The sequence below is a fragment of the Paroedura picta genome, chromosome 3, assembly GCF_049243985.1.
Source record: "Paroedura picta isolate Pp20150507F chromosome 3, Ppicta_v3.0, whole genome shotgun sequence".
NCBI classification, from domain to species: domain Eukaryota; kingdom Metazoa; phylum Chordata; class Lepidosauria; order Squamata; family Gekkonidae; genus Paroedura; species Paroedura picta.
Genome location: NC_135371.1, coordinates 86,656,746 through 86,668,745, shown reverse-complemented (window position 1 = coordinate 86,668,745; position 12,000 = coordinate 86,656,746). Strand labels below are relative to the sequence as shown.

At 42.5% G+C, this 12,000-nt stretch overlaps 1 protein-coding gene across 1 annotated transcript; it reads left to right on the top strand.

The window, feature by feature from the left end:
- Window positions 1–739: 739 nt before the first annotated feature.
- Window positions 740–11,750, top strand: WNT8A (Wnt family member 8A). Its single transcript, XM_077326718.1, has 6 exons — window positions 740–1,156; window positions 1,253–1,286; window positions 1,469–1,607; window positions 2,749–2,874; window positions 3,835–3,977; window positions 6,155–11,750. Exons 1-6 carry the CDS (start codon window positions 1,086–1,088, stop codon window positions 6,713–6,715), a joined length of 1,074 nt encoding a protein of 357 aa, XP_077182833.1. The 5' UTR covers window positions 740–1,085; the 3' UTR covers window positions 6,716–11,750.
- Window positions 11,751–12,000: the final 250 nt, after the last annotated feature.

Sequence of the window (12,000 nt, the reverse complement as noted above, 5' to 3'; positions counted from 1 at the left end):
TTCTCATGGTCATTAGGCAAAGTGTCCTCTGACAACGTCAGAATAAATGTTATTGCACTATTAGCTTCCTAGGCCCAGTTGGCTTCTTGCTTGAGCTTGAGAAATTCCACTGACTTCACCACATTTGTTTGTTTAAATGATTATAACTTGATGTGCCCTCCCCAATCAAAACATCTTGCAGCTTTATTTTGAATCCACAATAAAATGAAAACACCTTCTTTCTTCCCCTGAGGAAATGCCTTTCTCTTTCAGTCTGCAAGAATCTTTTGCAATGCTTTCCTTTGTGGCTCCTCACAACCTTCCACCTCAGTTAAAATTAGCAATGAGCTGTGGTGATGAGAACTGCCAAGTTTTCTAGTAGGGTCCCTAGGTTTGTATCAGATGTCTCACAAGACGGGATTCATTGGGGAAAGTTTGGTCTGCCAGTGGCATGCCCAAAGACCAGAGTTATATTGTTAAATCTGAGGGCACCACTTCTTATTTATTTTAGCCTAGCAGAAATGTCTTTACAATTCAGGTTAAATGCTGCAAGACATAATCTTCAAAACACTCTGGAGTATTTTAGTAGAGGCCATTGAATGAGAAACACACACACCATATAAAAATGACTGTTCACTGAGGGGGGGGATAAGAAAGAAGAAATAGAGAGGGAGAGACCCAGATAAAAGACTCCTCCCCCCACCCCCTCAGGAGAAAGCAAGAGCATCTTCACTCTCTGAATAGAATTCAAAGTTGTCTATTGTTAGGCAAGTTTGCTCTTCATCAAGCTCATTACAGGGATTCAGATGGGTAGCCTGCTCCCTGCCTTTTGAAGTGCAGAATCAGGCCTTTCCTTTTGCTATCTTGTCAGCCATTGGGTCAGGAGCTCCTTTATCACATAGAGTCATTGGGCAGCAAATGAATGAGGACGTCTGCAATTCAGGAGTTCACCTTATAAATAACGGAGACAACTGCAACTTTTCCTGTAGCTAGCATGTCTCTTCTGGCATAGATAGGGAAGGAACTGAATTATCTTCATTCAGAACAGCCGCTTGGTATATGGGGACCAAAGCTTTTAGGCCAACTAGCAGGAAATAGTTTTTACGATGAAGAGAGGCACCTTTATCTTCTTTGCTACTGTGGGGATATGCAGTGTTATTGCCAACACTTGTGCCTGGTAAGACTCTAAGCCTCATTACCACCAGGGTACCTAAATAGTACTTTTCAAGTGCTCTTTAGTGAGGTGTTTTATTCTTTCTTTTCACTTTTTTAGGTCAGTGAGTAACTTTCTGATGACAGGACCCAAGGTAATTTTCCTCCTTGCACATTGTACATTTAAATAGCCAACTTTAATGAGTAACTATATCCAGCGAGGTGTTTATGGGGCTTTGGCTGCTTTTGCAGCATGCAGGGAGACAGAATATAAATGGTGGCTCAAAGGTGTTTTGGAGGCCTAAGAGTAAATGGATACTTGTTTGATCTTTTAAAGGCATATTTGACATATTCTACCAGTGTGTCAATTGGTGCCCACAGTGGGATCGAAGAGTGTAAGCACCAGTTTACTTGGGAGCGCTGGAACTGCCCAGAGAGCGCCCTGCAACTGTCCACTCACAACAGACTTCGAAGTGGTAAGTGGATTTAAAAATGAATTTTCCTATTGGCAGGTACATCAGGGTTAAGTTGAGAGCAATTCCTAATAAAGCAATGCACTAGTACAACATCCAGCTTGTGACATCTGCACTGGGAGTAAATCTTGGAATATGAAGTGAGAGATTATAATACTTCTTTAACCTGTTCAGAATGCATTTTACCTACTAGTCTTTATGTATTCTTGTTGTTTTTCTATTAAAAATCTGCCCTAGATGGTTTGCAAAGTGAGGCATCTGCAATTAGGGAAAAGCTTATGAGAGCATAGGATGGTATTTCCACATTAACTTGAACCTTGCAGACGTGCTCTCTGTCCTCGATGTATATCAGCATCAAGGATCACCCACAGGTTCCCAAGAAATTTTTTTGAATGTTAACATTTTCATCTGAAAAATTGATGTGATTATGATCTTCTGTGTCCAAGAGATTCTTTTTTTTTGGGGGGGAGGGGGTATTGAGTGTATGTGAATGGTAATTTCTTGATGTGTATATATTCTATAATAATGTTGATACTGATATGTGTTGTGCAGGAACTAAAAAGTGCTGTAATAATATAGTGCTATGAATCAATACACAAGTTGCAATAGAGCTGTAAAAGAGCTGTAGAGCCAGGAAAAGTTCAGAGAAGAACAAGCTTTAGGATCAACAGGTTAGAACACTCACAGCAGAGAGTCTTAGCTTAGAGAGTATAGATGGCAGGGCAGTGGGAAGCATGACAGAGATGTATAAAGCAGCACATGGTCTAGAGGAAATGAATACAGGGAACTCCTCCACCCCTGTGATACTTTATTGGTTGTGATATACATATCACTTAATTTGCAGGAAGTAAAAATGGATCTAAATATAATCTAAGCACAATATTTTGTTTCACACTTTCCATATATTAGCATATGAGCCTGGAAAACAGAGAATGAAGCTTTGTGCTTTTGCTTTCTCACTCGATTTTCACTTTCAGCCCATGATTTCATGTCCTAACACCTTGCAGCCATTTCTCATGTGAACCACTGGCTTTTACAAAACTATCTTCTCAGCCATTATGGAACTCAAGCAGGAGAACACTGTGAGGAATAGATGTGATGAAGGGCTTCAGTCTCCTGATACTCCTCTTTTCTCCATCTACAGCTACCAGGGAGACTTCTTTTGTTCATGCCATCAGCTCAGCTGGGGTCATGTACACTCTCACCAGGAACTGCAGCATGGGAGATTTTGAGAATTGTGGTTGTGATGATTCAAGAAATGGGCATGCAGGTGAGTCTGGGCTTTCTTGGGGATATGCTCTGCTGTGGAAGAGGGGCATCAGTGTCACTTGAATTCCTTCCCTGCTTAATTTATTTTTTTAATTTATATTTCAAATTTATATGCCACCCTTTCTTGAGGGGTCAGGGCGGCTTCCAATACATAGAAGTCAGTAATGAAAACATTTTAACATTTTAAAATAATAAAGTTTACATTTAAAAACAAAGGAACTTCCCACCTTCTCCCTGATTGTGTGTGTATGGAGCGGGGTGGGGTCCTTTCCATATGGAGCTCAGGGCAGTGTATCTGGTCCCCTCCCCCTGCTTCATTGCCACACCAGCTATGTGGGGTGTGGGTGAAGATAATATTGAGTGGCTGACTTAGTACATTTTGTGGCAGAAAAGAGATCTGAAGTCTGTATCTCTGCAGCCTGAGATTCCAGCCACTACACCCTTGTGACTCTCAATAAACAGATATTCTAAGCAAATCCATTGATGTGCACAGTGGTTTAAAAGGCACAAAAAGACAGCTCCCTGCCCTGAGGACTTTACAGTCTAAAGTCTAGCTTCAGGTAGATAACAAAGGGCTGTGGGGGAGGTGAAGGCAGGAATAAACTGGGAAAGAGGATTCCCTAATGTCAATTACACCCACACCTGCTAGGTAGGGGAAGAGGACTAGGTCAGAGGCTTCACCCTTTGAAGCCACAGATAATATGGAAAGTGTGATTCTGCCATTCACTTCTTGTTGTCAGTCTGCCTTCCCAACCTCATAAGGCACAGTTTGACCCGGAGAACTGAATGTACTCTTAACAATAATAGAACTTCAGCCCTTTAATCTCCCTCCAATCCATCACTGGCACATACTCCCTTCCCTGCCAGTCCAGGATTTATTCCTTTTGGCAATGTCTGGTTGTATCCAAATCCACGCAGAACTACTTGCAAATCCTGTTTTTAAAAACTGTCTTTTTCACAGGTGGGAAAGGCTGGGTTTGGGGAGGCTGCAGTGACAATGCTGATTTCGGCGAGAAAATTTCTAAACACTTTGTGGATGCTTTGGAGACAGGCCATGATGCCAGAGCATTAATGAATTTGCACAATAATGAGGCTGGAAGGCAGGTAAGCCAAACATGTGTTTTTCATGTCGAACATCCTTCCTTAGAGGAGCACAGCCTTTAAGGTGCAGTTCTGTAGAGCTCTCCAAATTATTTCATTTGCTGCATGGGCTGACTAGGTAAGCAGAGGCTGGTAAGCCAGAAGGAATGTGCAGAGTTTCTTTCACAGGGCCTAATGGTGAGTTAGTGACTTATCAATTTGCCCTCTACTTTTAAAAGCAAATCAGATGCTAAACGTGGCATTTGAAGGGATAGTGCTCTCAAATTGGACTCAAATTTTGTTCTGCTACTTCAAACTAACATGGCTACCCGCTTGAATCTATTTCTATGCACTAGTTTTGATTCTTAATTTAAAATGTAATTTTGATTCTGGGGCAAAAAGAAAAGTAGACAGTAAATGAACTGACGTATTATAAGTGCATCACCTTTGCTAGCAGCATGATTACCAACTACATTAGCCTGTGGCTAAAATCGATGTATTTTAATACGATAGTAGACAAACCTGTTAACGAGCCCTGTTAATGGGCTTCGTAACGAGCCCTTACGAAGATAATTCAGTAAGGGTCTTTGGACAAGCCCCATCATGTTGTCAGACTGAAAACAAGAATTTTGTGAAAATCATTAAGAATTTTGATTTGTGCATTCTGTTGTACAGCTAAGAAACCATGCTTACACATGCCAGAACACAAATTTAACCAATTATGTTTAGTAGATTTGTTCTTCACTGAGTAATGAAAATGCATATCAAAGGCAGATATCCCGTACATTCCCAAAAAAGAGAGGCTTGCTGGTGCTTAAATGTTTACTGAGCTGAAAAGTCCAACAGCAAAACTGCTCATTATCTGGAAGTAAATCCCACGAGAACAAGGGATTGGTTCTGAGAATCAGGCTGTATGCTTCCATTTGGAAGGCTTCCCTTATACTTGGAAATGTAGGTACTGAAACATATTTGCTAAGCAGGTCACTTCACTTCTCCTCCAGCACCCTCTCTAACAACCTGTCTGGAGTAAATGCAAGGATGGCTGTTATCCTAATGGTCTTGTCTGTATCTCCTCTCCTACTCGCATATGGTTGGGAGATTTTAATGTATTATTCACTGTCTCTTCAGTATGTTATGATGGTGAATCCTTAAATCCTTCCAGCAGCATTCCCATTTTCCTAGGGGTGGGGGCCATGGAAATCTAATCATCCTCAGGTAGAGACTTCAGCCCAGATCTTCCATCCATCAGGCTCTGTTCATTACTGGACCGTGAATTGCATTTACATTCTGATAAGCATTTTTATTTGAGTTTCAGTTCTTGGATATTCAGCTGATGTTATGACATTGTAAGGTTCTCAGGGTCACATTAAGCTTTGTCTTTAGACTCAAAGGATGGAGAGGGAAAGCTGAGGAGAAATCAGTGTTCTTGTGGCCAACCATCCATTTGATCTGCTTTCACTTTCATCTTCAGTTGAAGGGATGTTGCCTGAGAGCTATCCTGGTGTCTCATGAATCATTTTTGCTTCTGCCAATAGGAGACAGTGTAGAGGCTAGCGCTGGATCTAAACCACAGTGATGACCTTCAGTTCAATTTGCAAATCAGCCAGCAGTGCCATTAGATGACCTTCCTTTCAGCCGATTCTGTGTGTGAGAATCTATGTTGTGGAAATTAATTGGTGAATTCTGAGAATGAAATGGTTCACATGGTGCATGCATACTGCTTTGAATTCAGTGAGAGAGAGCCAGCGTGGTGAAGTAGTTAAGAGTAGTGGACTCTAATTTGGCAAACTGGGTTTGATTCCCCACTCCTCCTCCACATGAAGCCTGATGGGTGATGATGGGTCAGTCATAGTTCTCTCAGCGCTCTCTCAGTCCCATCTACCTCACAAGGTGCCTCTTGTAGGGAGAGGAAGGAATGCTTACAAACGCCTTACAGTAGAGAAACGCTGGGTATAAAAACCAACTCTTCTTCAGTGAAAGAAAACTTAAATGTACTTAATAGTGTAGCCTTGTTCATTTTGCTTTGAACAGTAATATGGACCAAGCGGTGTCAGAAGCTTCATGCTGATCTTGCTGAAGACACGTGTTTTTCAGTTTTCAGTCAGTCATTGGATTTGTAAGCTAAGCAGCATCCTATGCAGGCTAACTCAGAATTGTTTGGTACTATGATTCCCTTATTGCTCTTCTATATCTCACTCAAGGCTGTGAAGGCAACAATGAAAAAAACTTGCAAGTGCCATGGGGTATCTGGGAGCTGCAGCCTTCAAACTTGCTGGCTCCAGCTTGCGGGCTTTCGAGAGATTGGAAATTACCTGAAGGTGAAATATAACAAGGCTCAGAAGATGGAGGCAGACAAGAGAAGGATGAGAGTTGGAAACAGTGCAGAGAGTCGTGGGGCCATAACAGGGACCTTCAGCACTCTATTAGCCGGTGAACTTGTCTTCCTGGAGGACTCTCCTGACTACTGCACCAGAAACATCAGTTTGGGCCTCCATGGCACTGAGGGACGAGAATGCTTGCAAAGTGGTAAGAACTTGTCCCAGTGGGAGAAGAGGAGTTGCAGGAGGCTCTGCACTGAGTGTGGCCTTAAAACAGAAGCCAAAAGGACAGAACTTGTCACCAGCTGCAACTGCAAATTTCACTGGTGTTGCACAGTGAAATGTGAACAGTGCAGACAATTGGTCACTAAACATTATTGCTCCAGACGAGAAAGCCTCTCTGCCAGTAACTCTCGGCGATGGAACAGGGGACATGGCAGATAAAGCAGCCGCTCCTTGCCCGCTAGCTATGACTGTCTCCCAACAGACTGCTCCAGATTCCTGCCTTTTCAGTTTGTTGGGTTTGTTAACTGATCATCAGATCTCAAAGTATAAAGACATTTTTCTTGGAATGGTCTTCACCAGCATCAGACCTATCCAAGTCCTTTTCTTTCTTTGTTCTGGACATATGTTCTATTTTCCTGTGCTTCTGATACAAACTGCTAATAATTTGGATGAGGTAGTTTGGTGGCCTTAGAGTTTACTTCTGAAGCTTTTGTAGTTGCTTGTAAGCAATTTCTCCCCTAGTAATTTATTTCTTGCAAATGGCAACAAGTCAGGTATCAATGCCAGGTTAAAAGTCCAGTGTCCTATTTTATAAGCCGCTGTAGCTACAAGGGTACTTGCAGTCTTACAGGGAATCATCCATGTGACCTGGGTTTATATCAGATATGATCACAGGTATTCCTCAGGCAAATGGGGAGAAAATGCAATGGCTGCCAGTTTTCTCAAGTGTACAATCTGTTTCACACTAACATTCTTTCATGTGATTACAGTGACACAGCTGATTGTGTGCAGAGTAAGCCAAACATGTGAACCGGTGCACAGAGACTTATGCACCTGCTGACCACTAGGGCAGTAGGTTGCCTGGGATCCAAAACAATGAATGATCTCTGCACTTTCAATAAGCGAAATGTATCAAAAGTGGGATGATTAGAGTTCAACCCCCATTCACCCATTTAGAAATCTAGATCCATGAGGTCCTCTCCAAACAATGAGAGGAGGTATTGACTCAGCTCGGGGGGGCGGGGTGTGTGTGTGAAAAGAGCTGTTAGTAATCTGGAATGCATCCTTTGAAATTTATCCCAATTTTGAGTGCCATGATTTCTATAACTCATAGCCCTGACCTGGATAGCCCAAACAAACCCAGTCCTGTGAGAAGCTAAGCAGGGCTGCCCCTGGCTAGTATTTGGATGGGAGACCTCCAAGGATTTGGGTGGTAGTTCCTCCAAGGAACATTAGGGGGTGTAATGTGGAAACAAGAAATGACAAACTGCCTCCAGACATCCCTTGCCTGGCTGCCAGACAACCATCAGATCTCCTGGCTACACTACACAGGCCATAGAAGAAATAAATGTGTAAGTTCTAATTGTGAGAAATGTAAGAAACAGTCTTTGGTAGTGCGACCCATTCATGAACTGTAAATATATGTATGTGTATATATTATGTGAAACATGCACTTTTTGATGTGAAGAGTGTTCAGAACCATAGACCTTGTTCTCACATAGGTAATAAGCATATATTTGGGGACTTACATGACTGAATGCAAAATAAAAGTGTTTCATTTTTTAAAATTTTAAGTTAACACAGAAACCGAGATGCTAGACAGCAGGAGTCTCCATTCCTCTAAGGAGAATTGGTGTATAGAAGCATTAAGTCATCCAAGCCTTCACAAGCGGTGATATGACAACTATCTCAGTGACAATTAAGGCATTGTTTTGACAATACTTTGCTCCTGGATTTATGAACAATATTTATATACTTCATACATGTGCATTTTAGGTGTGCTGTTTGCAAAGGCATTTGTAACAGATAAAAAGGAGCAACTTTAATTCTCCATATCCGGATGAGTGTGCTTCAAAGCAAAATAAAATTTAATGCTGTTTCTGTTGCTTTGAATTGATTATATGCCAAGTCAAGCTGGAGTTTGTTCTGGACTCAGTTTTACAATAAGCTGATAGTACAGTCAGTAACCATTTCATTTTTCAAAGCTGTATCAAGCGGTGGTTAAGGGCATGTCCCTTCTGCATATGCTCTCTCTCTCGTATACTTCTGAGTTTAAATGGGAATGGAACAGTAGCTGTGGGTTGGGGTGAAGCATGTGCTGGAGCAGAAAGTGTCTCTGTTTCAGCAGCCTGTAGCTGAGTACTTAAAAGGTCCAAATCAAAGGAATGCTTGGTGGATAGGTGAAGCCTGGCTGCTTGCGCAGGGCAGCAGAGGAGTCTCTTCCTAGAGGAGTAAGAGGGGCAAAATACTGAGCTGCAAACCTGGAGCTGGTAAAGTAAATTTTTCTTGTCCCTTTAATTTGTCTATTGGGAAATGTTCTTTAAACAGAGCAAACTCAGATTGTTTGATGTGCTAAATATCAGCACGTTGCAAAATTCTTTATTCTAACAAATCACATGAGCCCTTTGAACTAGAGAGCATGAGTGAAAACTGGGAGGCAGTTGCGAATGTGTCTGTGGACTCCCTGCTGCGGAGGCCTATAAACAACCTGATGTCATGCATGCCTGGGAGGGCAAGGGGAGACGTTGGCTGCAGCCATCCTGGCTTCTTGCTTCAATGTGTATTCTCAATCTAAGCCTGGGATCAGTTTCTTGTTTTCCTATCTCAACCGGCAGATTACACCCCTCCCCCCAAAAAAAAGAATTCAGTTATTTTTTCCTATTAGAGTTTATTAGCCATTAACTTGATGAATATTTGGCTGATGATACATGTGCCCAAGAACAAACAGCTGAGCCAATCTGCATGGTTCTCAAATTCTTTCCCTTTGGCTATCAGATTCCTTTCAGATTTGAAAGTTTTCCTGATCATCAAGGGTCAAATGAATGCACACTGTTGCTGGCTCCAGCATGTCCTGCATCTACCATGTGGCTCCAATGCAAAACTGCCACCGGATTGCACGTGAGTCAGCCCAGCTAGTTTTCCTGCCACCTGGATGCCTTTTAAAAATTTCCTTGTTAGGCTTCAGTGTTAGCCAGGAAGCAAATGTCAAATATGTAACTATACAGATTAACATCTATAAATGTACAATAGTTTCTTTATGTGGTTTGGCATTTCTGGCAGAAGCAGCAAATTTAATTTAGTAATGGGAGTTTCCAATGAAACATTTAGGGTTGACAACCTTTACAAATTATAATTGATCTCTAGGCTATAGCGATCAGTTCCCATTGAAAAAAATTTTTTTTTAACTAGAGTCCTTTAAAATACAGTCCTGTATGCTGGAAGGCAGGAGATATTGCAAGCAAATAGGCAAGAAGAGACATTCTGGTCAGAGTAAAGGTAAAGGTAAAGGTATCCCCTGTGCAAGCACCGAGTCATGTCTGACCCTTGGGGTGACGCCCTCTAGCGTTTTCATGGCAGACTCAATACGGGGTGGTTTGCCAGTGCCTTCCCCAGTCATTACCGTTTACCCCCCAGCAAGCTGGGTACTCATTTTACTGACCTCGGAAGGATGGAAGGCTGAGTCAACCTTGAGCCGGCTGCTGGGATTGAACTCCCAGCCTCACGGGCAGAGCTTTCAGGCGGCTGCCTTACCACTCTGCGCCACAAGAGGCTCTTACTGGTCAGAGTACAGAAGTCCAATCCTGAAAAGTGATGACTGACTTGCTTCCTCAGCATTGTGTTCCATAATTAAGGATGAATCTAGACAGAATAGGAACCTCAAAGCTCAGCCAGTGGTTTGCTCTCCCTTTTCCCTGACAGTGTATAGTGTAACTTGAGGTACAATAGGTCATAAGTGGTGAAGCTTTTTGCCTATGTATGCTGTAGACAGTTAAAGATGTGGTGCAGGAAAATTCACAGCTGCATGATGTCATGAGAGCCACTGTGGTGCCGTGGCTAAAATCCTGGATCAGGATCGGTGAGACCCAGGCTCAAATCTCCACTCTGCCACAGAAGCATGCTGGGAGATATTGGACCAGTCACACACTCTCAAACTAGCCTACCTCACAGGCGTTTTATGAGGATAAAATTAAGAAGTGAACATTATGAACCATTTTGGGTCTCCATTGGAGAAAAAAGTGGGGTATACATAAAGTAAATACATACATTCATTATATTTTATAATAAATTTATTATAATACAATACATTTATTCCAATAGCTGAGGGAAATCTAAGAACAAATCACCATGTTCCTTGAAATCTCTCATTGACCGTTTATGCACTGGGAACTTCACTGCCCCAACTTCTGTGCAGAAGCACAAATCTGGGGCGGGTGAGGTGCACCAGGCCAAATGCTCCCCTATGTGGGTGCAGGAAGAGGTGGGGCAACCTGCCATGACTAAAACTCCAGCCTGCAGCCCGGCATGAAACCTCCAGTGCATAAACAGTCATTCTACCTTAAGAGACTGGGAGGCTGTCACTGGCTACAGTATTTTGTTTGGATATGGGAAACCCACCTCACCCATGAAGCTCCCTATAACAGGTGAGTCACAATCTCTCAGTCAGAAGAAATTTAGAGTCCAGTGGTACCTTTAAGACCAACAAGGTTTTATTCAATTTATGAGCGTTTGTGTGCACACAAAAGCTCACACCTTGAATAAGATTTTGTTGGTCTTTAAGGTGCCACTGGACTCTAAATTTGTTCTGCTGCTTCAGACCAGCATGGCTACCCATTTTAATTAATCTCTCAGGCAGTCAATCTCAGAAGTTTGCTGCTCTCATTTCTTTGAATAAAAAATATATCTGTACAAAAAGCAGGTTGTTGGAACAGATGCCTCTCAACTGAAGATGAATATCACCATCTTAGGGTTGTGCGCGGCAGTGTTTGAATCAGCCGTTCCAGGCAGCCGCAGCCAGCACCGTGGGGGGGGGGGAATGGAGGCGCGAGTGCCGGTGCATAACTTGGCGCCCGCGCCTCCCCTCCCCTCCATGGCGCGGCGCCTGCTGCGTAGGGTTGGAACGGCTGATTCAGATGCCGCCATGCACAATCCTATGGAATGGTGCTTCCTCTTTACAACAACACATTGTTTCGGCACATGGTACAAATAGTTGTGCCCCATCACCTGGGCTAAGAAGCATTAGAAACCAAGAATCTTCTGCAAGGATTCCATGACACTTCTTCAATTCTAGGATACTATGGGTTATATCCAACCTTGGCAACTGAACCTACCACAGAAGAAATAATCAAGTCAAGTAATTAACTTTTCCTCCTGAATTTACATTAGATAAAGGTTTTTGTCATGAAATGTGTAGTGGTGGCTTTGGATATGGAAAGAATAAATGTATATTTTGGTCATTAAAAGCATTAATAAATGACCTGGCTTTCTTTCTCTGAATACGCTCGTATCTGGGTGGTGTTATGCTATCCCGACTCACCACTTTTCCTTGGGCCTCACTGCAGCCAGGAAGAAGTCATGCAAGAAGGCTTCCAGATGGCCATGGCATTTATGGCTACTGTCAAAACACCTGTAGAACAGGAAGTAGGATTTCAGTAAATCAGAATTACCTTGACAAGTCATAATGTGAAATCACTTGAGAAAGTCTGCATTGATCTGACCAGAGTGTG